The 26311-nt window shown below is 40.7% G+C and overlaps 1 protein-coding gene across 23 annotated transcripts in view; it reads left to right on the plus strand.

Annotated features, from left to right (window-relative positions):
• The first annotated feature begins 690 nt into the window (after positions 1 to 690).
• Positions 691 to 26311, plus strand: part of UNC80 (unc-80 homolog, NALCN channel complex subunit) — a 222737-nt gene continuing 197116 nt past the window's right edge. For 21 of the 23 annotated variants that reach the window (XM_073646576.1, XM_073646580.1, XM_073646583.1 and 18 more), the window contains exons 1-14: positions 691 to 894; positions 5780 to 5828; positions 13996 to 14152; positions 14279 to 14574; positions 14676 to 14799; positions 17808 to 17881; positions 19682 to 19824; positions 19921 to 20182; positions 20618 to 20749; positions 20894 to 21110; positions 22072 to 22212; positions 22298 to 22566; positions 24552 to 24899; positions 25158 to 25289. In XM_073646576.1, coding sequence (XP_073502677.1) covers positions 803 to 894; positions 5780 to 5828; positions 13996 to 14152; positions 14279 to 14574; positions 14676 to 14799; positions 17808 to 17881; positions 19682 to 19824; positions 19921 to 20182; positions 20618 to 20749; positions 20894 to 21110; positions 22072 to 22212; positions 22298 to 22566; positions 24552 to 24899; positions 25158 to 25289 — 2436 coding nt within the window. In that variant the 5' untranslated portion in view covers positions 691 to 802. The remainder of the gene's footprint in view (positions 895 to 5779; positions 5829 to 13995; positions 14153 to 14278; positions 14575 to 14675; positions 14800 to 17807; positions 17882 to 19681; positions 19825 to 19920; positions 20183 to 20617; positions 20750 to 20893; positions 21111 to 22071; positions 22213 to 22297; positions 22567 to 24551; positions 24900 to 25157; positions 25290 to 26311) is intronic. The other 2 variants (XM_073646587.1, XM_073646593.1) reach the window with 1 other exon arrangement.

Raw genomic sequence — 26311 nt, forward strand, 5'->3', positions numbered from 1 at the left:
TGTGGTAACCCAGACTCAGGGAAACAAATCTCCACCTCATTTCTGAGTCAGTGCCCGTTCTCTTATATGTTCACCTATATATAAACATCACCCATAGGCAAAAAAAGTATAAACACTTATTAGAAATTACCATGACTTTATTTATATGGAGACTTATAAAGCCACTGCATTTTAGCGTCAATTGAAAACATACAATTCTTCTTTGTGTACGTCCTGTTAAATGACAGTAAAAATAATATAATATGTAACTATATAAGATCAAAGATTTCCTGCCATTTATGCTGCCACTCGGGCAGGGTTGCCAACTTGACTTTTTATTTTGTCTGAACAGCTTATCAAAAAATCATGGATAGACAATACTTTTTACGGACACATTGGAAAATCATAATAAATTCATATGATTATAAGTGATCCATGTCTACAGACCATAATTCTGATGTGAAGACATCAGCTGCATTCACTGTAAACTTATGATCTAGTCAAAATAATCTTTATAAGTTTCTTGAACTTCAAAAAAATCATGGACGCCTTAATTTTTTTTTTTTACGGACACCTATTTTTATGGACTGCCCTGGAATTTCAGGACAGTTGGCAATGTTGCACACAGGAACTTTTCTTTTTTCCTGACATTCTGAAAGCAGAGCTGCAGTTCCACATTCTGCCGCTAGGGACAGGGCACTGTCCACAAGGGGAGGTGCTGAACACAGAAAATCACAGGAGCAGACATCTTCCCGAGCAGGAGACAGGCAGCTGTGGATGAGAAGGGAGAAGTGGGCACCAGAGGCTTCCTGCAGCCTGCAAGATGGTGAAGAGGAAGAGTTCAGAGGGGCAGGAGCAGGAGAGATTGAGGGGGATTCCTCTTCCCATACAGATATTCCTGTGGAGACAAACTAGGTAAATTAAGATTCTTCTTATTTCTCTATTTCTCAGCTCCATACACATCCTTCTTCACTGTCAGACTCCATAGTAGTGGCTGTCAGATACAGGTACACCATTAATGACAATCCTTTACTATTGTGTGTATATTTATATAACATATACAGGATGTTTACCTTTTTAGCTGTACATCTGTATAATATTTATACCTTGTATCTGTCATTTGTGTCTACAGTATAGCTGAATGTTATCTATGGTGTATATATATATGTATATTTATATATACATGGGTTTTTTTTTTCAGCCAATTTCTGCTCACACATAAGAAACTGTGGATGTGTTATAAATATAATCCCCCCTATATACACTGCCGACCACTTCCTCTAAAGGTTCTCACCATTCATCATGTTCACCTCCTTCACGCTGGTTTGCACATTATTTCCTTGGCACTTCCAGCCAGCAGATGTCTGTGCCATATCTTTTATATCCCTCGTTATATCCCCTCACCCAGTTACATATTCAGCCATTGCAATCCCCATTTAATTGAGCAAATATTCTTGCCTTATGTAATTGGAGAAGGCAGCGTTCATAGATGTAGATGGGGAGATACATGATGGCAATTACATTAGTTTGCTTTGTGCTTTGTCAATTTTCTAATTAGTTAAGTTCTCATAAATACAATTGGAAGGAGAAGACGGATAAGAAGCTGTACTAGTGGCTATAATATTATCTTTACTGTTGTAAAGTTCACAGTATTTATCAGTAGAATGGACCAAAAAGTGCTGTTAAACAGCTATAATAGAGATAATGTATAAGGGATCACTTAAAATCCGCATATAAGTGTATATTGAATAAGACCTGCCTGGACACCCTTTACATTGCAATGAAAAAACAAAGTAGCACTCTGTAACGCTGATTAAAAAAGTATGAAATATGAATAGCATTACTGATGTAGAAAATAGAAATAAATGAAAAATATTTGGAATTTTTTTTGCGCGTGTAAATATGAAGTATGAAATTTGAATAGCATTACTGTTGTAGAATCTAGAAATAAATGAGAAATCTTAGCGCATAAATTGGTCAATTCATGTGTACCTGACAGCCGCGATAAGGCGTTTCTCGATGTCAGGACCTACCAATGTGAATACCTCTCTAAGGGACATCCGTCTGCTTATGCGTGGGAAAGTAAGATCCTGATGCAATTAAAACCACCTGCGGCATGGGGGTGGAGTGCTCAGTCAAAGCTTAAATCTAGTAACAAAGAAAATGACGGCACTTCCACTATAAGAAATAGGTGTGAACAGGTGCTTACTAAGAGGAGCTACCTCCATATACAATGAAAAAACAAAGTAGCACTCTGTAACGCTGATTATGTGAGTATGAAGTATGAAATATGAATAGCATTACTGCTGTAGAAAATAGAAATAAATGAAAAATACTTAGAAAATTTTTTGCGTGTGTAAATATGAAGTATGAAATATGAATAGCATTACTGCTGTAGAATCTTTTCCAAATATTTTTCATTTATTTCTATTTTCTACAGCAGTAATGCTATTCATATTTCATACTTCATACTCACATAATCAGCGTTACAGAGTGCTACTTTGTTTTTTCATTGTATATGGAGGTAGCTGCTCTTAGTAAGCACCTGTTCACACCTATTTCTTATAGTGGAAGTGCCGTCATTTTCTTTGTTACTAGATTTAAGCTTTGACTGAGCACTCCATCCCCATGCTGCAGGTAGTTTTAATTGCATCAGGATCTTACTTTCCCACGCATAAGCAGACGGATGTCCCTTAGAGAGGTATTCACATTGGTAGGTCCTGACATCGAGAAACGCCTTATCGCGGCTGTCAGGTACACATGAATTGACCAATTTATGCGCTAAGATTTCTCATTTATTTCTAGATTCTACAGCAGTAATGCTATTCATATTTCATACTTCATATTTACAGATGCAAAAAAATTTCCAAATATTTTTCATTTATTTCTATTTTCTAGAGCAATAATGCTATTCATATTTCATACTTCATATTCACATAATCAGCGTTACAGAGTGCTACTTTGTTTTCTCATTGTATATGGAGGTAGCTCCTCTTAGTAAGCACCTGTTCACACCTATTTCTTATAGTGGAAGTGCCGTCATTTTCTTTGTTACTAGATTTAAGCTTTGACTGAGCACTCCACCCCCACCCCCATGCCCCAGGTGGTTTTAATTGCATCAGGATCTTATTTTCCCACACATAAGCAGACGGATGTCCCTTAGAGAGGTATTCACATTGGTAGGTCCTGACATCGAGAAACGCCTTACCGCAGCTGTCAGGTACACATGAATTGACCAATTTATGCGCTAAGATTTCTCATTTATTTCTAGATTCTACAGCAGTAATGCTATTCATATTTCATACTTCATATTTACATGCGCTAAAATTTCCAAATAATTTTCATTTATTTCAATTTTCTACATCAGTAATGCTATTCATATTTCATACTTCATATTCACATAATCAGCGTTACAGAGTGATACTTTGTTTTTTCATTGTATATGGAGGTAGCTCCTCTTAGTAAGCACCTGTTCACACCTATTTCTTATAGTGGAAGTGCCGTCATTTTCTTTGTCCCTTTACATTGCAGACCTAGCTGTAGCACTGCTAAATTAGTTATTTTTTTTAAACTATATAATTTATTTTTTTATTTATCTAAAACCTAACCGCATATATAAGATTTTATTGATGGCTCCTGACAATTTTGTTGAAATCTGTTATCAAATTCCATGGAGGATATGGTACTTAGTATGCATATGTATGGCCAACCTAATACTGGAATATAAGGATTTGTGTGACATGATACTTACAGGGTGATCTGCAGGAGAGCAGAAGCCAAAGACAATGGAATATTGGATACAGTGCTGTATGCCCAACTACCAGCATGGATTATTGTGTCTCCTAGCATTTCATGTACTTGCAAAATGGAGCTTATTTGCCAGATACGTTGTTGCATGTTTAATTGTGAACACATTTTATTGTAATAGTTTGAATGTGTTTTGCTTAAGCCAGAGTGATCCACTGTGCTGTGGTTCATAGTGACTTGAAGTATCATGACGTCAGTGTGAAATCAGTACCATGCGGTATAATGGGATGAACGTCTCTGTATCCCAGGGACAGCATAAGGATACAGAAGTGGCAAGAGCTGTGTGCCACCATCATACACAGGGAGTGTGGATAAATATGTGATAAATATAGGTTACGTTCCCACCTTAATCAGGGAAGTGTAGTGTAGTACAGTCAGTGTACAGTTAGGTACAACCTACTGAGGAAACTCTTTAAGTCTGATGCCCATGATTGTGTTGTGAGTCAGAAGGACCACCTGATGATTGAATTGCCTCTTTCTGCAACCTAGAAATACTACTGTACCCAGACACAGGCCATGAGACCTACCCCACCCCTCCCCACTCTAGTGCCACAGATAAACATTGCATGCTATACTAGGACTGTGAAAAGTTTGGTCACAACATTTATGAACTCTCTACTGACCATGGACAACACAATTTCCAAATCCAGCATTTGTAGATCAAGATAATGACATATAGCCTGATTAGACTATAAGAAGGCATCAACTAGAGAAATTATATTACCAGTGATTTTTTTTGCACTTAGGGTAAAATATAATTCGATATATTTGAATAAATAATACTTTTGTGGACATCCTGCACAGCAGCACAAACTTAGGAGGAAATGAAATGGCCCTTATAAATACCTCCACCAACCTTTGTGTGTAAAAAGACTAAATGAATTCTATTTAAGTGCAGCACAAGTTTAGACTACAGGGAAGCGAAATTGTAAGTAAATTCAGAACAACACAAATATTTAGGAATGTAGCGTGCCTCCTCAAGGGTAAGGAATTCCAGCAGATAAATTGGAATGACTACTTGTCCTCTCTAGCTGAGAAGTCCAGTCCATAGTGGTTAATAAAAGTGTTGGTTGTACCCTAAAAGTTATTATTATTATTATTATTAACATTAACGGCTTTCAGCTAGATCTCGAGCCATTATGACTTGATGGATGAACACTCTGTAGGAAGATCGATCTTGTGCAAGCCTAGATAGGTCCACCAGGGTCTTCTCCACCAATATCTTAATTATATCAAGCTATTGGGTTGCTGGTCTTACTCTTCCTCTTGTTCCTTCATTACTTCCAACCATGATGTCCTTCTCCAGTGATTGCTTTCTTCGTATGTGTCCAAAGTAGGCAAGTCGTAGCTTGGTGATTCTTGCTTCAAGTGACATATTTGTCTTGATTTGTTCCAGAATTGATTTATTTGTTCTTGCCATCTATGGTATTGATAACATCCTTCTCCTTACAAATACTTCCACAGGGTATCTGCTCATTCCACCCAAGAAGTGTCCACTATCACACCATAAAATATTTCAAGGCTTTAATAATACCCTACCACACTGTGTGATTATGAACCAGTGGTCTTTCTAGTGACATACACCATTCCAGACACAGTGTCCACTGTCCCACATCTGTTACATTCAAATGCCCATTTTCTTTGGAGGAAGGTTCGGAGCAGCAAGCAGAAAAAATCATGGTTGATGTTGGTAAAAAGGAACATTTATATCTGAAGGATGGTATAGTTTACCCATCTCTTCCTGTCCACTGGAAGGAGTTGTATGTAGAAATTCCTGCCTCAAACAGTTATCTTACTTGGAATAACCCTTTAAAATAACTGCTTGGAGAGATTTTTTTGGTGGGATAGCGAAGGCTAATACTTTTTACAGTTTGCTCACCAGGAAATCCACCTTTCATAATAGAGGAAGAGTAATTGCATTCATAATTCCAGCCTGTAACTAGTTTGGATCCTGAACGAGTACTTATCTGAGTCTTGTATGTTTTCTTTTCAGTGCATTCTTAAGACCAAAGCTTGGCAAGCAGTATGAAGCCTCTTGTGTGGTAAGTACCATCAATGTGTGATTATTTTTGGGGTGACGATATTTATGTTGCTTTACGATTAGTATGGGAGATAATGCAGCTACATACCTGGCAGTGTTTGTAAGAAATGTATAATTGTTAAGCTGACCACTGATCTTATGCCTTTGGGGGCCATAGTAACAACATGAATGCAACAATTTGCTATTTACCTTCCTAATGTACAGTTTGTAGCTGCCATAGCTACAGTAACTGGCCATGTAGAAATCACAGGCAAATTTCTCTCCCAGCCTAAAGGCCCCCATACACATTATAGTAATGTCAGTCGAAACCGCCGATATCCATGGATTGTAATGTGTATGGGGGCTCCTGACTCATCTGTTGGGGAAATAAAGATCCAGCATGTTTAATTTTGGATTGCTAATCCTTTCCTCCTGGGACAAGCTGCCACCAGAGAGGTCTGCAGCTACTCTCCCATAAAGAACAAAAGAGCCGAGCGAGAACTCCTGTGTATGGGGAAGAGAGAGCTGAACCATCATTTGTCCGGCAGCAATCTAAAATATATGGGGGGCTTAACTGGGACCATGCTCATTTGGATTGGACATTTTATTTCTGTAGTATATTGTATAAAGTGATTGATCTATTTAATGAACCAGTAGAATCAGGTTATATGCAGGGAAACTTGCGGTGCCACAGGAAAACCAACTATAAGAAAAGGGAAGTCAGCATCGGGATCTTCAGTAAAATCGCTCTCTGTTGATAAATAATTTAAAAGGTCTAAACTCCAGTAGTGACCATAACTAGCAAACAGGTTCCAGATTGCTGTCTTTAGTTATTGCATATAAAATAGTAAATTGATAAGCCAAATCACTATTTTATATGCAATGACTAAAGACAGCAGTCTGAAACGCGTTTGCTAGTTATGGTCGCTACTGGAGTTTAGCCCTTTTAAATTATTTATCAACAGAGAGCGATTTTACTGAAGATCCTGATGCTGACTTCCCTGAAGATATGGTCTGTCAGTTACCATAGATTGCTGCTCTGCTTAACTGGTAAGACAGCTGATCTAATAAGCAGAGTAAACAGGGAAGCCAACTCAGTTTCCTTATAGTTTTGGTTTGTTGCTATATTATGGGTTGGGGTTTTGGCTGGCGCTGCAGACAGATTTCTGTTGCACATCAGTTTTGCTTGTAAATTATTTTCACCTCGTGATTTGTCAGGAAAAACTATTCAAAGATGCGTGCACGACCAAGAGGATTGCAAGAATCCTAACAGATCGGGTGCACAAGACCAAATGTTAAAGCACATACTTCCCTCCCCCACACCAAAGACAAATTGTACATGTGAGGCTTAGGTACTGCGATGCAGCTGCATACTGTCCCTGGATGGATTACTTTTTAATTAAATTCAGTGCTACAGTGCTATATAAGAGAATACAGAACTGACAATCCCACACAAAATGTAATACAGTAACATCAAATAACACACAAATCTCTTATTGTAGAAGTTCTCTTTCCTCATCTCCATTTGGTCCAGACTGTCAAGAAAGCTTTTTCTAGCTATGACTTACTCTTCATCCTGGGGCCCTAATTGTGTTATTATGGTGCTACTCCTAATACTGTGTTTAATATGCCCCATGTACTGAGAGTTATTAGTGCACCATCAATATGAATATCAATGGCGTTTATGCATGCAAGTATAACATGGCGCGGGTCGGTAGTCGAGGGCGAGGTACACATGTTCTACACCTTGGCACGCTACATGAAAATGGGGGTCCTAGCTGGGTGTGTGGACTTTAGTTAACTCTGCAAGGGGCTATGCCGGACGGAGCAAGAATTCACGTATACCATGTGTCTGGTACATTCTTCTCTAGTTAACCATATCCTCATTCCCGATTGAAGGACAGCACCATGCCCAGCATCATCTGCTAACCAGGTCTTCTCCCTCAGGACAATCTAGCTGAGCCTTCACCCACTCCTCTCTTCTTGACTTCAGTCACATCTGCGATCCATTGAGCCATGATGGTATTTATCACCTTCACAGTGTTAGGGGCCGGTTTAGGAGATGGTGGGGAGCTCTTGGGCACTTGAACCTGTAAGGCTAAGAGTTGCTTGGCTCTTTTGCGGGCCGCGAACCAAGTTGGGGTGAAGAGCTCCAGTTCCAGTCCTGCATATGGCTCTTCCTCAAAGGTGGCTTTCATCGCCAGACCACCCGGCGTTTTCTCTCCTTCAGGCCTCCTGACTCAGACTTTTCTGCCCCCATCATAGACTGCCACAATGGTGTCCGCCCGCACGACTCCAGCATTCCGCCACTTAGGTGAATGATCAACCTCTCCATAGTGTCGACGTCCATTTCCATCTCCGCCAGCTCCATAAACTTCGCAGCCAACCTTGTCCTTTTCCACCACCTAACTGTGCGCTAAGCATAATGCCTATTTCCGCCATCATGAGCTTTTGCTGGATCACTGTATAGTGCCGGCACTATTAGTCTGCAGTAGCTCACTCCTCAACTCCTAGCAGACTAATAGGGCTGGCATTCTCGTTTCCATGCATCTTACGTCGCTGCTCCGCCTTTCACTGGGTGGGGTCTCTTTCGTCATGTCATCCTGTTTTACTAGCATCTCCGTTAGATTTCCATCGTCATACTTTGATGGGTGTGTCTTCTCCTTCCACTTTACTCTCTTTAGGAGGTCATCTTTCTCTGTAGGTTCGCTTTTCCTGTTGAGACACTCCTTCTGTAGGCGTAACCTCTGGAGGTCTGGACGGTTCTTTGCTTCCTTTCAATATCCTCTACACCTATGATGGGCTGGTCCTTCCTCTCATGCTGCGTCACTAACCGCCATCTTACAGTTTGTGCTGTAGTCTCCCCTGCATTCCTTCCTTCTCTCTGTTGCAAGACTCGATCCTGCCGACTATACCAAGTGTAACATGGTGCAGGGCGGTAGCCGTTGGTGAGGTAATCGTGTTCTACGCCCCTGCACATTACATGAAAATGGGGGGTCCTCGCTAAGTGTGTGGACTTTAGCTATGGAGGCGTTATACTCTTGCAGACCACATGCTGCCAGTGACTTCAACTGCCCTGATCCAGGTTTTGAAAAGTTCAGTGAGGGAGAACACCACTTAAGAATAAACTGTCTTTTACTGAATAATAACTTGGTGGGAATTATGGTATATACAGCAGATAGCGAGTGCATAACTTCATGAACGTTTCTCTTAGTGTATGGAACATTTTTATACACATTCTCTCCATCCTTCCCAGTTCTGCCTTGCTTAGTCCTCTGTCTTTACCACAACCAAAAACAATACTTCAGGAACTTCCCTTTCCCCAATAACGATACTAAAGTCAGTAAGTTAGAGAGTTACTTCAACCCAAGGTTCCACATCCTTTTTACCCTTAGGTGAGCTACCTTACCACTATGGCCGTTACTCAACTTCTCTGCTTGTCAACACCTTGGAACTACTGCCTGGGGAACTCTCTTCGTGTCCCGTTCCCTGTTCTGATCCATCCTGTTACCTTCTGGACCTGCAAGATCGGTATGGCGTTGCTAGGTTTGCTGCTCTCAGATCCCATCTCTGGAGAATCACTCACACATAGTTACATAGTTACATAGGTTGAATAAAGACCATCAAGTTCAACCTTCCTCCCCCAATTGTACATTTTGTCTAATTTAACTGTAACCAACCATGTTATGTGCATCGAGGAAATCATCCAGCCCTCTTTCGAAAGCTGTTATAGTGTCTGCCATCACTACCTGTTTTGGTAGGGTATTCCACTGTTTGACTTCTCTGACTGTAAAGAACCCTTTCCTGTTTAGGCGCCGGAATCGCCTTTCTTCCACCCGTAATGAGTACCTCCTGGTCCTTAGTATGGTCTTTGGAAAGAATAAGCCATGTGCTAGTCCTTTGTACTGACCACACATATATTTATACATGTAAATGAGATCCCCTCTGAGGCGTCTTTTTTCTAAGCTAAACAAGCTTGTAAGAATCTAGTTGGCCGCCTTTGAACTGACTCTAACTTCTGAATATCCTTTTTAAAATGTGGAGCCAAAAACTGGATCCCATATTCCAGATGTGGCCTCACCAGTGATTTATAAAGGGGTAACAACAATATGTTGGGATTGCGGGATTTTATCTCTCTTTTTATACATCCAAAATCTTGTTTGCTTTTGCAGCTGCTGCTTGACATTGAGTACTGCTGCTTAGCTTACTTGTAACCAGAATACCCAAGTCCTTCTCCTGTTCTGTAGTCCCAAGTATACACCTATTTAATATATATGCAGCAATAGGATTATCTACATTAAACGTCATTTGCCAAGTGTTTGCCCATTCAGTCATCTTATCCAGATCGTTCTGCAATATCGTAATGTCAAGATCAGATTTTAGTATCCTACATAGTTTGGTGTTGTCAGCAAAGGCTGACACTTTACTCTCAATCCCATCCACAAGGTCATTAATAAAGAGGTTAAAGAGAATCGGCCCTAGCACAGATCCCTGCGGTCCCCACTGCTGACTATATCCCATTTAGAGAACGTACCATTTAAGACAACTCTTTGTTTCCTGTCATTTAGCCAATTCCTTACCCATCTGCATATTGTTCCCCCAAGTCCTTGCTTCTGTACCTTCAGTATAAGGTTGCTATGTGGTACAGTATCAAATGCCTTCGCAAAGTCCAGATAAATCACATCAGCCGCGTTACCAACATTCAGATTTGTACTTACCTCCTCATAGAACCCAACAAGTTGGTTAGACATGGCCTATTTTTCATGAATCCATGCTGATTATCATTTATTACATTATTCTCTGCGATTTAACTCTGCAGGTCATCTGTTATGATGCCATAAAAACTTTGCACACTACTGATGTCAGACTTACCGGTTGGTAGTTACTTGGATCCACCTTTTTACCTTTCTTAAATATCGGTACCACATCAGCCCATCCTCTAATCCTATGGCACCACCCCTGTTACAAGAGAGTCTAAGAATATGAGATACAGCGGTCTGTGTCCATTACGGAGCTCAATTCCCTCAGTATCCGTGGATGAATACCATCTGGGCCGAGGGATTTGTCAATGTTTAAATTGCTCAGTCGCAGGCGTACTTCTTTTTGTGTTAAACAAGTTATATCAGGTAGTGAACTTTGATTTTTGCCTTCTTTAAAGATCCCTGGAATAGACGGTTTGTTGGTGAACACGGATGAAAAGTGTCTGTTTAATATCTCAGCCTTTTCTTTGTCCTTTATAATTATGTTAATATCGTCTTTTAAGGGGCCGATATCTTCTTTTTTTTTATTTTTTGGCATTGATGTATTTATAAAAAATTTTGGAATTTATTTTAATGTCGCTGGCAATTTGTTTCTCTGTAGATAACTTTGCTAGCTTGATTTCTTTTTTACATTTTCTATTGAGATCTTTATACTCAGTATTGCTATTTCTGTATTCTCAGCCTTCAAGATTTTGAACGCCCTTTGTTTTTTTCTTATTAAACTTTGTACTGTCTTATTTATCCATAATGGTTTCTTTTTATTCCTTGACATTTTATTACCAGAGGGTATAAATTTTCTACAGGATTCTAGTAGTATTTCCTTAAACATGCCCCATTTACATTCAGTATCCCCAGTTACCTTGACATGCTCCCAGTCTACACGATTAAGCTCTTCACTTAATTTGTTGAAATCAGCTTTCCAAATGTTCCAGGTTTTGGCATTTCCCCTTTTGAATGTTTGATTAAAGATTGCATTGAAACTTACCATATTATGATCGCTGTTTCCCAAATGCTCCCAGACCTGTATATCTGAAATTGTATCTGGTCTATTTGACAGAACCAGATCCAGCAGATTACCTCCCCTGGTTGGTTCATCTACCAGCTGAGAGAGGTAATTGTCCTGAACTGTGGATAAGGACTTGCAGCTTTTAGCACAACTGGAAGATTCTATGTCCCATTGAATATCTGGATAGTTATAATCCCCCATAATAAGGACCCTATTATTATTTTCTGCCTTTTTAATTTGTTGCTGCATTTCATCCTCTACCTGTTCAGTTATATTAGGAGGCTTGTAACAAACTCCAATTGGCAGTTTTCCATTTTTGCCAGCCCCATGTATAGTTATTCATACTGGCTCTACATTGTCGCAGCTCCCCCCAATGTCGTCATTGAGCAGAGGTTTTAAGTTGGATTTTACAAAAATACACACCCCTCCACCTTTTTTCTCTTTCCTATCCTTTATAAACGTACTGTATTCCTCTACATTTGTCTCCCAGTCATGGCTTTTATCCAACCAGGTTTCCATAATGCTCACCACATCGTATTCTGTGATCGATATAAGAGTCTCCAGTTCATTCATTCATTTTGTTTGCGAGACTTCTTGCATTTGCCAGCAGACATTTAATACTATTAGCACATTTGTTACTCCTACTCAACTTCCCTACTTTCCTTGCATATCCCAGCCCCCCTAGATCCTCATTAACCCCTACTGTCTCACTCTCTCTGTCTATCTATCCCCTTATTAGCACAACTACCCTCCCTCCCCCCATATCCTAGTTTAAAAGCTTCTCCCCCAGCATAGCTGCAGCCTCCCCGTTGAGATGCAGCCTGTCCCTACCGTAGAGCCTGTAGCCGACAGTCAAGTCGGCCCAGTTCTCCATGAACCCAGACCATTTCTTCCTGCACCAATTTCTAAGCCACTCCTTTATCTACCTAAGCTCCCGCTGTCTTTCTAGTGACGCTCGTGGCACCGGCAGTATTTCTTAAAACACCACCTTAGAGGTCCTGCCTTTCAGCTTCTCTCCTAGTTCCCTGTAATCATTTTTAAATACCTTCCACCTCCCTCTAACTTTGTCATTGGTACCGATGTGTACCACGACCGCTGAGTTTTCCCCAGCCCCACCCAGCAATCTGCCTATCCGATCCGCAAAATGTTGAACACGAGCACCCGGCAGACAACACAGTGTTTGGCATTCACGGTCTTGGCGGCAGGTGACCCTGTCTGTCCTTCTAATTATAGTGTCATCTACCACCAACATCTGTCTGGCCTTTACTGCACTCCAATGTCCCTCCTTCCTACAGCAGTCGTCTTCCTGGTGGCTAAGAGCAATGTCCTGCTGCAGTGATCATAATCCTGGTCTTGTATTCCTAATATCAGCCAAACAGGCATATTTACTAGGTTGTGCCAGGTCAGGACTAAGCTTCCTGGCACTTTTTCCCCTACCCCTTCTTATAACATTTACTCAGTTACGTACTTCTCTGTCCTGGTCTTTCCCACTTCCACCCTCCTCCATATCACTGGCCCAAGCTCAGTGAGCTCTAAACTCCTCTCCAGGTTTGCAATGCTCCTGAGTGTTGCAAGCTGCTCATTTAGATTCAGTACCTTGGCTTCCAAACATATAGCTCACTGACATTGAGCGCAAACATAATCATCCTCAACCTTCTGTCACTTTCTCTTGCCTCTTTCCTGGATCTCGCTATCTGTTCCTTCGGTCTCCACTCACCTCAGGGACACACATGTCATGCGGCTGCTGCAGACTGGGCCCTATCTGACCTCCTGACTCCCTTCTGAATGTCTCTGCCGCCGTCTTCATCTATTCCCGGCACCGCTCCGGTCGTCTACTGCAGGTTGTGACCTGCAGGATTGCTCCAGTGTTTGCTGGGTGAGCCGGAAGCCAAAACGAGGCTCTCTTTTACTTATTACACTGAGAGCTTCTGACTGTTATTTCTGACTTCCGGTTAGTTTGAAGTTGTGGTCACAAGATGGCGGCATGGGCCAGAACTACGCCAGGAACAGCTGAAGACAGAGGCTGGTAAACATAAGACTAGGTTCAGGGAACTTAGAATAGCTGCATCAATCCAACTCTGAAATTAAAAAAAGAAAAAACAATGGAGTGGTGCATAAAAAAAAACAAAAATACTGAATACTCAGGGAAGTTGTGGGAATTAAATGTTCCATTGTATTCGGCAAAACATTCTGAGTAATGACATGTAGATAAAATAAATAGAGCACGTTCTTCACAAATAATTATATATAATGGGAAATTGTTGATTTGTATTTAGTCTCTATAGACCAAACCTTGCTTTATTTTAATGCTTTCTACCTAATTCACAAGTCTGTAGAGGGTCTTGAAATACATTTGAGTTGAACACCTTTTTTGTGTTAATATATTTAATTTTTCTTCTGTTTTTTTTGTTCCCTCCCGTAAGTCATTTGAAAGGGTTCTTGTTGAGAATAAGCTCCATGGCCTCTCCCCGGCCCTTTCTGAGGCCATTCAAAGTATCTCCAGATGGGAATTAGTCCAGGCTGCCCTGCCGCATGTGTTACACTGCACAGCCACGCTGCTCTCCAACAGAAACAAGCTAGGTTGGTAGTCAACATGTTTGCTTTGTGTGCAATAAGAAGGTTACATATATGCAAAGCTACAATATAATATGTAAACTTTGACATGGAAGTGGTCATCTAAATCTGTTTTTCTGCTTTGCTTCACAGGGCATCAGGATAAGCTTGGCGTTGCAGAAACCAAGCTTCTGCACACACTTCACTGGATGCTTCTGGAAGCTCCTCAGGATTGCAGCAATGATAGGTTTGGTAGTGACAGAAGCTCCAGCTGGGGGGGAGGTAGTGGTGCTTTCATCCACCAGGAAAATCAAGGCTCTCCAGGGCAATCCAGGCATAGCAATGCAAATGAAGAAGATGAGAACAATCGAAGGAAGTTCCTCCAAAATTCTATGGCTACTGTGGAGCTCTTCGTTTTTTTATTTGCTCCTCTAGTTCACAGGATTAAAGTAAGCACCTTTATGAAGAAGCCTCTGTTTTCAAGTTATATTAAACATTGACATTATCCCTCTGTTACCTATGTTCTACTAATATATTATTGTCCTTTCAGGAATCAGACCTGACATTTCGCCTTGCTAGTGGTCTAATTATTTGGCAACCAATGTGGGAACATAGACATCCAGAGGTTTCTGCTTTTACAGCACTGGTAAAACCCATTCGGAACATTATTACAGGTAACTTTGTACTTTTTGTAAGCAAACAAACTGGTTTACACAAATATAATTGTACGGAACCATGGCCAGTGATATTGTAAGAGTAGCAGTTCCATTTTCCAGATTTCTTAGCGAACAAGCTCTCTTTACAAGCAAGGGCATTCTGCAGATGTAATGCTCTGGGCACTTCAGGCAAGCAGGTTGCATGACGTTTTATATCTGATGCCTTGGCAAGGTTGTCTGGGTAAGGCTGTTCAACCTGGTTTGGCCGGGCACTGATGAAGGCCCCTGGGAGTTAGGTAGTGGTGAACAGTGCCAGATGATTAACCCTTTCCAATCAGGGCTGGCTTCCAGGAGAGTTGGAACAGGAATGGTGCAGCAGAGAATAATCAGCGTTAGATGGGGTAATAATCAGTTTGCACCTTTAACTGAAGTTCTGCTAACAGTTCCAGAAGATTCCATACAACTCACACACAGGGTTTTGGTCAGACCTGCATGGTGAGGGTTCAGTTTCTCTGCTGTGATGTAGTGTAGCCTTGCTGCTGCTAATCATTTCTCTGACAGGTACTGGATCCGTGATTTCTTCCAGCGAGCAGGCAGCTCGAATCCTGTGGAAAACACTTACTTTCTCTTGCATCAATGTCCCTGATTCTCTTTGCTGCTGAGCTCCTGGGCAAAGCACTTTACTGATCATTATATGAAGACCGAGCAGTCTCTTAGTTTCACCACAGACTCTGGAAGTCTCTGTGGCTCTAGGGACTTATACCCTGCCTCATGCAGCTTGTCCTTAAAGAGAGCATACTGCTCCTCTTTATCCAGACCTCCATGTTTATACTTCTCCTCACATCTTCACTGCTCTACTTAAGCACTTCCTCCCCACTGAGGGATCGTGCACATTTCTTGGTTCAGGCAAAAGAGCACAATCCTCCAGTAAGGGATCGGGTACAATGTGTGGATGCAGTTTTCCCAGCAGAGAAACCAGCCCTCAGCATAGCAGGCAATACATATAAACGTACAGTACAGACCAAAAGTTTGGACACACCTTCTCATTTAAAGATTTTTCTGTATTTTCATGACTATGAAAATTGTACATTCACACTGAAGGCATCAAAACTATGAATTAACACATGTGGAATTATATACTTAACAAAAAAGTGTGAAACAACTGAAAATATGTCTTATATTCTAGGTTCTTCAAAGTAGCCACCTTTTGCTTTGATGACTGCTTTGCACACTCTTGGCATTCTCTTGATGACCTTCAAGTGGTAGTCACCGGAAATGGTTTTCACTTCACAGGTGTGCCCTGTCAGGTTTAATAAGTGGGATTTCTTGCCTTATAAATGGGGTTGGGACCATCAGTTGGGTTGTGCAGAAGTCAGGTGGATACACAGCTGATAGTCCTACTGATTAGACTGTTAGCTGCTTTTTTCTTGCCATAATACAAATTTTAAGTAAAGAAAAACGAATGGCCATCATTACTTTAAGAAATGAAGGTCAGTCAGTCCGAAAAATTGGGCAAACTTTGAAAGTGTCCCCAAGTGCAGTTGCAAAAACCATCAAGCGCTACAAAGAAACTGGCTCACATGAGGATTGCCCCAGGAAAGGAAGACCAAGAGTCACCTCTGCTTCTGAGGATAAGCTTATCCAAGTCACCAGCCTCAGAAATCGCAGGTTAACAGCAGCTCAGATTAGAGACCAGGTCAATGCCACACAGAGTTCTAGCAGCAGACACATCTCTACAACAACTGTTAAGAGGAGACTTTGTGCAGCAGGCCTTCATGGTAAAATAGCTGCTAGGAAACCACTGCTAAGTACTGCCAACAAGCAGAAGAGACTTGTTTGGGCTAAAGAACACAAGGAATGGACATTAGACCAGTGTAAATCTGTGCTTTGGTCTGATGAGTCCAAATTTGAGATCTTTGGTTCCAACCACCGTGTCTTTGTGCGACGCAGAAAAGGTGAACGGATGGACTCTACATGCCTGGCTCCCACCGTGAAGCATGGAGGAGGAGGTGTCATGGTGTGGAGGTGTGATGGTGTGGGAGTGCTTTGCTGGTGACACTGTTGGGGATTTATTCAAAACTGAAGCCATACTGAACCAGCATGGCTACCACAGCATCTTGCAGCGACATACTATTCCATCCGGTTTGCGTTTAGTTGGACCATCATTTATTTTTCAACAGGACAATGACCCCAGACACACCTCCAGGCTGTGTAAGGGCTATTTGACCAAGAAGGAGAGTGATGGGGTGCTATGCCAGATGACCTGGCCTCCACAGTTACCAGACCTGAACCCAATCAAGATGGTTTGGGGTGAGCTGGACCGCAGAGTGAAGGCAAAAGGGCCAACAAGTGCTAAGCATCTCTGGGAACTCCTTCAAGATTGTTGGAAGACCATTTCCGATGACTACCTCTTGAAGCTCATCAAGAGAATGCCAAGAGTGTGCAAAGCAGTCATCAAAGCAAAAGGTGGCTACTTTGAAGAACCTAGAATATAAGACATATTTTACAGTTGTTTCACACTTTTTTGTTAAGTATATAATTCCACATGTGTTAATTCATAGTTTTGATGCCTTCAGTGTGAATGTACAATTTTCATAGTCATGAAAATACAGAAAAATCTTTAAATGAGAAGGTGTGTCCAAACTTTTGGTCTGTAGTGTATATCACACATGCAAGCATTTTGTGGCGCTACAGACACGGGCGCCATATTACAAATACTGATGTAAAATACTGACCAAATACTGAACGTGTGAATGTGGCCTAATCATGATTATTTTGATATTTTGATTGGAAGCATTAGCATTAATTGGAACCATTAGGACTTAGCAATGGGGGAAATGTACCAAAATTGGTGCAAAGGAAAAGTGGAGCAATCGTTCGAAGAAATCATTCCGATTTTTCTTTTGTTCTTAAGAGGCTCTTTGGAAAATAAAAGACCTTACAACTTTTTCTTTTGACAAATCTTCTTCATTCAGTCTATGTTTCATATCCTATTTAAGAAATAATTCAATTTATCTGCGTTTTAGCAAAAAGAAGTTCACCATGTAACAGTCAGAACAAAGTGGTAGATTCCCCAAAGCAGAGCACAGGCCTCACAGAGGTAAGACATGTTTTTGTCTGTTCATTTTCTTCAGTATTGCTAGCAAGTAACCTGATTAAATGGAGTATAAGGCAAAAAACACTGTCCAACAATGATCACTATAAATATAGGGCAGATGTGCAATATCAGTTTAAAAGGATGTGAAGTGTATGGATTGGAGTAGCACAGCTCCTAAGGAAAGGTCATCGATATCAAAGTAGTGGACATTTACTGTATGTGCAAGAGATAACCAGGAGCACATGCAAGAGAAGAAAGAATCAGTAGACCACTGGTAAGTCCATGTTGATTCCTGACAATTGGTTAATCATTTTATAAAACAGCACTTAGCCTCTGGTTTACAGAAAAAAACAATCTGTCATGTGTATCCTAACAACAGCAATTATTCAGTATTTAGTGGTTTTATGCCTCCACAAAGTTACCAATCTTTTGCCAGTTTTAAATATTCATGATGATTAATGAGGAAAGGAAAACCCTGTTGAAATGTAATGACGTTGCTTGTTTCTATCATGCTAATTTAGACAGATGATAATAGTTAGGAGTTGTCTCACGATTAACATTTCATTTGTCTGTCAGATCGTGCAAAATAAAATATAAATTGGAATCATTTAACAAAAATATTTAGGGATGTAAAAGATATAGCAATGGTGCTAATATTAACAAAGATACTGTATAAGCGAGTACTGTGCTCTAGGGCAGGGGTGGGGAACTTCAGGCCCGCGGGTCATTTATGGCCCTCAATGACCTTTTATCCGGCCCCCGGGCAGATTCCTGGGGACTGCAGGGCTTGGGCCGGCAGCTGTATTTTAATGGCCTCTGGCCCTTTAATTTCTTCTCCTCTGTGAGCACACACACACAGTATTCACTATTGAACGCTGAGGCTCGTGCAATTACAGATTACGTCCTGACACCAGTTCCAGCATCATGACGTACTTTGTGGGCGGAGTTAGGGCGCAATTTGTACGGCCCCCGAAAGAGAGTATAAATTTCCAAATGGCCCTTGGCAGAAAAAAGATTCCCCACCCCTGCTCTATGGCAATGGAATTGGGGTGGTTTCTATCAATATTTAGAGCTTGCATCGGAATGTTGGAGAGCTATATTAAAATAAATGTCTGACATTTGATCAAGGAGGTGATGTCCATGTTCAGATCCACCAGTTTTATAATATGTTCTTCTGCACAAAGGATAATACTCACATGGGCTTTCACACTGCTCCCCCTGCAAGCTCCATGTCTGGTGCACAAAGAATGGATCAAACTTGGATGTATTTTAGAATGTGTTACCTGATAATACAGAAATTACAGTCCTGGATACAATGGGGTTGATTCATCAAAGCTTTTACATCACAAAAATGGTGTAAGAGCTTTGAAAAGTTGCAATGTTTTTGCGCAGCGTGGAGTAATGCAAAAAATCTACAACGTTTGGCATTTTCAGTGCATTTTAGATCAGCCCCGCCAAAGTGGGTACAGCCGTGTTACCCCCGCTTGTCCGATTATTGGAAAGTAGGCTTTTATTTTTACGCCAGAAATGCTACTCTAGTCCCTGACCGAATAGCTTTTCTGGAGTGTTGCATATAGGGGCGCACACCTCTCAGAAAAGGCTCTGAATTTATTAAGTGGCATGCGCCTTTTAATGAATTTGGCACCTCTTCTACTCCATCAAGAAAGGTGAAGCACAAGCGAGTCTTGGTGGATTGATCCCAATGTGTTGATTGTATATGGAAAGCAAAAATGTATTTTATTTATACAATGATCTAACTTCGATATGGGTAATGTTATAATTTAGTTTCTTTTAATGCACAAGGGGTTTGAGGTGGTTTCTGAAGTTGCCCAGCCAGAAGACTTGGTACCTCCAAGACCCACCGTATCCAGCTGCCAGAGAGCCAACTCGTTTGATGGCTGCACTACTTCCCAAATATCACAGGAGAGAGGACTACCCTTTCCAAGGTGAGAATTACCACTTTGTGATTTATGATCTGTTCAATTAGACGAGCTTCATATTTTTGTAATGTTAACTATTGTATTTTTGTCTTTAATTTACAGACTATCTTTAGTGATTCCTCCATGTCAAAAATCTCGATACGCCACTTATTTTGATGTGGCTGTATTAAGGTGTTTACTGCAGCCCCACTGGTCAGAAGAAGGGACTCAGTGGTCACTTATGTACTACCTTCATCGACTTAGGCATATGTTGGAAGAGAAACCAGAAAAGTCTCCTGAACCTGAGGAAACCCCTCTTCCACGACCTCGAAGTAGTTCAATGGTGGCAGCAGCACCTTCCCTTGTAAACACCCATAAAACCCAGGTAAGAGATGAAAAATTTATAAACTAATATACACTTTTTAGAGAACTTATATATTTCAAAATATGTTGTACATTGGCATATATAATAGATTAGCAGTTTTGTAGTAACATATGATTCTTCATGTATCAAAACTAAGACCAATGTTGTCTTGATGAACCTTTTAGAGTTCAGTTTTCCTTTATTGCATTGCCGTTGAAAGCTGAACATTAGTTGGTAGTTATGTGAAACAAGGTGTTTTCTCAGAGATAGTTATATAAACCTTAACATACTCTATTCTATTTAATTAACCTATTTAATATACCTACATTTAACGAGATAGGTGGCAAAGTGGTCCATTAATAAGTCAAGCAATTGACTGATGAAAGCTCTTCACTGAAGATGTTAGGAATAGTTGTATTTTGGTAGATCTTCTTATAGAAAGTTTTAATCTCACAGGATATGACCAAATGTAATGAGGAAGACAGGTCATTGGGCACAGAGCCATATGCCAAAGTATCTTTGACCAATCTACGAAGATCTGCAATACCAGATCTCTCCTCAGATATTGGAATCAACATATTCAAAAGGGTAAGAAATCTCTTCTTAATATTTTAGCAAAAACACTGCAGCTGTTTATACAAATAAAACTTTCAAAACTATTTTCTTAACTTCAAAAGCATTACATAAAAAAAATCTCTGTGCTCTAAATCATCTATATTTGTCATTCCGCAGCTGAGGACACGAAGAGATGATAGAGAGCGTAAGGGATCAATACCATATCACCATCATGGGAAGAAGCGGCAGCGTAGGATAGGGATGCCCTTTCTCCTGCACGAGGACCACTTGGATGTCTCCCCAACCCGCAGTACGTTTTCCTTTGGGAGTATATCTGGTATTGGAGAGGACAGGCGTACTATTGAGAAAGGGGGCTGGCAAACCACAATATTAGGTGAGTTTGGTAGCTGTAGGTTGTATAATTTGTCAGCCTTGTGAAAAATGTGTTTTAGAACTGATTACACATTTTTCACAAAAAGCCCTAATCCTCATGGACAGTTTAGAGATGAAGTTCTAAATTTATGAAAGGATGGAGCAGAGAGGAAATGTATTCCAATTTTACAACATAATGTCTGCTAATAGTAAATGTTGGCTTGTTGTTTAGGACTGTAGAAATTTTTTTTTAGATAAAGTGACACCATCATACATTCACTGGTAGCTGTAGTTGACTACAACCCAGGACACCCTGTATAGGTCTAGGAAAGAGGTTAAAGGGTAACCTACAGGGGCAGATGATGTGTAAGGTGTTGTTATTCAGGTTTATACCGTATGTGTAAAGGTTATCATAAATTACTGCTAAGTTAGCTGGCGTGGAGAAGATTCTTGGTTGATATCCATTCAGCCCACTTGGGACCACTTTTATAAATAGAAAGTTATATAGTCTTAGTTATATGATCTGAAAGTCAAAATGTTGCAATCTGAAAAAGCTTAATTTAAATGGACAGTTTTAGAAGTTCCCAAATTGTCAGGAGTTTTTGAGTCTGTATGGTTTGCGTGAAGCTAGACTTATCTTAGCCTCACTTTTTCTGATAAATGATTTTAGGTAAAGTAAATGGACTAAAATAGCTAATGGGATTTTATACAGTTACTTGTACAGAAGATGTACTGATGTGGTACAAGCATGGTTTCTAATTATGACTTACTGAAAAGCACAAACAGCTACAAGACAATTAAGGTGGGTGGGGATAGTAATTGGTGGTCTTTGTACCATCTGTCTTTGTACTTTTTTGGGAGGGATTGAGCCCCGGTCCCACACTTTTAGCGCTGTATCACTTTAGAACGGCAGCAGAATTATCTGGGGTCTATGACAGTTCTTTATATTTCTACACATTCCAACATATATCCTGTTACCATAGGTAAATTTACAAGGCGTGGAAGCTCTGATACTGCTACAGAGATGGAGAGCTTGAGTGCCAGGCATTCTCACTCACATCATACTTTGCTAAGTGATCTCCCTGACCACCCCAACAGTCATGGAGAGAACACATCTAAAGATGGTATGTTTGAATATTTATGACTGATAATTATTATCATGATGTTAATTGGATTTGCTAACCACAAAGCAATCCTAATTCTTTCCAGTGAGATCTCAGATTTCAACCATAACGGTGGCCACATTCAACACTACTCTTGCTTCATTCAACGTTGGCTATGCTGACTTTTTTGCTGATCATATGAGAAAGCTGTGCAATCAAGTGCCCATCCCTGAGATGCCACATGAACCTCTCGCCTGTGCCAACTTACCACGTAGCCTAACAGATTCCTGCATTAACTACAGTAGCTTGGAGGACACAGAGCATATAGATGGCACCAACAACTTTGTCCACAAGAATGGAATGCTGGACCTCGCGGTAAGGGAATAGGTCTTTTTACACATATAACAGAGGCGGTTGATCCAGCACTTCCAATAAAACGTGTATTTTTATTCAGAAAATGTCATCCATAAAAAATATATAATTCCATAAGAAATCCACAAAGACATATGGACAAGTGTGTCATCTGAGGAAATAGTCCCAAGGGAAATACATTCAAGGTGTTGGTTGACGCGTTTCGAAGTGGTACTTCTTATTCATAACCTCTAGGTTATGAATAAGAAGTACCACTTCGAAACGCATCAACCAACACTTTGAATGTATCTCCCTTGAGACTATTTCCTCAGATGACATGGGAGATACATTCAAGGTGTTGGTCGCCGGCACATGGGCCTCAGGCCTCAGGGAAATGGGCGCCGAGATCCCAGTCTGCACATGCGCCGGTTCGGGCGGCCATTTCCCTGTAGATCACGGCTTTAGGAAGATAGCGGTGGCCGCCGGAAAAGCAATGCTCTCTGCTCTGCCTGACCACCAACACTGGCCCTGCAGCATCTTACCGCTTCTGCCTCCCCTGGGTTTCTGAGGGAGAGAGGGACCCTGCTTCCTGCGATCCCGCTCCATCACCACCGCAACTCCCCGGTAAGCTATGTTCGGACCTGACCGCCGACACCGGCCCCACAGCATTTCACTGATTCTGCCGCCGGGTTCCTGAGGAGGGACCCTGCTTCATATAATCACCACTTGACCACCACTGCAACCCCCTGCTGCTGTGGCACCCCCTTCTGCCACCCAGAGTCCGCAGAATTGCTCCACTTCTGCCGCCACCAGTTTCCCGAGGGACCATGCCTCCTGTGACTCCCGCTCCCAGGTAAGATACCTATTGGGACTATAAGACGGACCCCCATCTTGTAAAAAAAAAGCAGGTATTGCCTAACAAACAGGCAATCCCTGCATGTTTCACAGCTGTCTATCAGCCGCGACACATGCAACTGCAGCGGCTCAAACATAGATGCCGAGCACGGTGAAACTACTCGGCGAGCACCCGAGCGTGCTTGTTTAAGGGGTTAAACGAGCACGCTTGCTCAACAGTAATTGCCATGACTAACCTGAACCAAATAAAGCATGTTTCGTTAAAAAAAAGTGAAACCGTGAAACTACTGTAAAATTGTACATTTACTTTGCTGCAAGACATTTATTACAAATAATTGTTAGTTTTGTGATGATTGAGCTACCAGTAAACAATGTTTCAATGTTCGAAATTTTGTGTATGTTACAATCACACCAAAGGGAATTATTCCCAGGGGTGAGACCTAAAAATTTGCACAACATTTTTTTGACTGTCACCCTACTGTATATATATATATATATATATATATATATATATATATATATATAGTGGTAGACTGGTTCACTTGGCTGTACATAGAGGTAGACACAGGAACACTGTCTCTTTAAATCTTCCTCTAGCTTTATTAAGAGTACTGCATAAACCATGGCAATGTTAGCAAAACAAGCGCGGTCTTCCCAGCCTAACAGGAAAAAGCAAAACATAACATATGGCACAGTTCTTGTTACTACAGGTAACAGCCTGCTTCCGGAACAAGCAACCCAAGGTTTAGCTTTCATTCACTTGACAATACAGCTCTGGAGCTTTCACCTCCAGGCCCTCCCCACACCAAATGCTCTAAAAGGCTGGGAATTTATCCTCTGAACTCCTCTCTCTCTACAGGTGTTTAATCACCCTAGCACTAAACATGGCTGATTAACCCCTCATCACTTTGTGTGCTGAAACGTTTTTCCTATGTTTATATTACTAGAGTTAACAATCTCAGTACTACATATCTCCCCTCCAGTACTTTGCCAGTGACTTTGTCACAATATATATATACATATAAATGTGGAAACATAGGGCCATTCATGTGTAAATTTTATGTGATGTATGTGTAATTTTATGTATCATTATAGTAATGCACAAATATTGTGACTGCAATAATAGCTGATACAATGTTTTACTGTCTTCTTAGATTGTTCTTAAAGCGGTATACCTTGTTCTGAATCATGATATCAGTTCCCGGATCTGTGATGTGGCCCTGAATATTGTAGACTGTCTGCTCCAGTTGGGAGTTGTGCCATGTGTTGAGAAAAAGAGAAAAAAGAGTGAGAACAAAGAGAACGAACCAACTATTATATCAGGACCAGGTTCACTTAGTGGGGAAAAGAGACAAAGTGAAGGGAACTTCCAAATCAAAGGAAATTCCCGCGGATCAAGTTGTGGCTTTGGAGGAGCCTCAAGTGGTGGAACAGGAGGTGGTGGAGGAGGAGATGATGGGAGCGGGGATGATCAGTTCAAGAACGGAAAAAATGCTGAAAAGGTAAATATTTAATTGATATTGTGAAAAGCTAAATATTAAACATAAAACACGCCATGATATTATTAAATGGAATTAGTGGTGAGATTTTCATAATTTGAAGGATTTTCATCATATTAGAATTTTCATCATTAGTTTATAAAACTTAATCATCCTAAAACTGGAAAAAATAATAATTGTATTTATCACAATTATTATTATCATTTTATGCTGCTCATACTGTTCTATACTATGGTCATAACTAATATTTTATCTCTTAAGGATGAGAATGTCCCAGTAACCACCCATAAACTGGCGCTGACCATGCTCATCAAACTGGTGAAGTCATTAGGGTGTGCATATGGCTGTGGTGAGGGTCATCGGGGGTTGTCTGGAGATCGTCTAAGGAATCAGGTTTGCTACAGAATGTATTGTAATTTCTGTGAAATGTTCAATTTAGTCAGCCTAATCTAAACTGATGAGAAAATTGAGAAAAGCAGAGGAGAATGTAGGCAGCACAGGACCGCCCGCTCAATCTGACAACTGATGGGAATCTTAACCGTGTGTACAATGCACACTGTCAGTTTTTGCCAGTCTGCAGTTACATAGTGACTGCAGAAATTTATCTCAAGTTCAGTAAACTCCTTTAATGATATCGTAAACATATGTCCCACATTCACATTATACTGGATGAATGGTTCTTCCTATGAATTTCATAGGATAGAAAAAAAACACAAAGAAAAGCATGGTAATTTTCAAGTGTTAGCTGATAAAAAAGCTATTTAGTCATGCTGGAATAAAGAGCATCCTCCACCTGGAAGTTTGGTGACACAGGCTAGGGTTACCTTGCAGATTTGACCATGAGATTGGTCACGTGGCCAAAGATCGCTGTATGATTCTGTTACATAACAGCATAGAGCAAGTAAATGGGGTCACAGTGACCCACAAGATACTGCAAGCAAATCACAAAACATTAGAATAATTTGGGAGTCTTGCGGCTTACTTGTGATGTTACCTTCTGGGTTCCATTTATTTGCATCATGCTGCAATGAAGCAATGGCAAACAATGATTTTTGGCTGTGCAACACGTGCTAAAATTGCCATGTAGCCCCAGCCTTAGGCATCATGTAACAACAGTTCTCAGACATGAGGCAGAATCAAAAACATTGGCGCAACTTTACTGCGACGTGCTGTTGCATGACTATTTGAGAGCTGCGATTTGGCTGTAAATCTGCATTGAATTTTTGCTATGGTTGCCATTCAACTCCATTGCAATCAGTAGATGCAATGTCGCCATATGTAGTGTACTCCCAATTTTATAGATAAGATGTATACAAAAACAGATGGAAACCACAAACTTATAAGCATTTAAAGAAGTTTGTTAAAAAAAAGTATTAATATGGAGATATTAATTAAAATAAAGTAGTAAAAATGTT

The sequence above is a fragment of the Phyllobates terribilis genome, unplaced genomic scaffold (assembly GCF_046119375.1).
Source record: "Phyllobates terribilis strain yellow unplaced genomic scaffold, ASM4611937v1 Scaffold_9__5_contigs__length_417890890, whole genome shotgun sequence".
Taxonomy (NCBI): Eukaryota; Metazoa; Chordata; class Amphibia; order Anura; family Dendrobatidae; genus Phyllobates; species Phyllobates terribilis.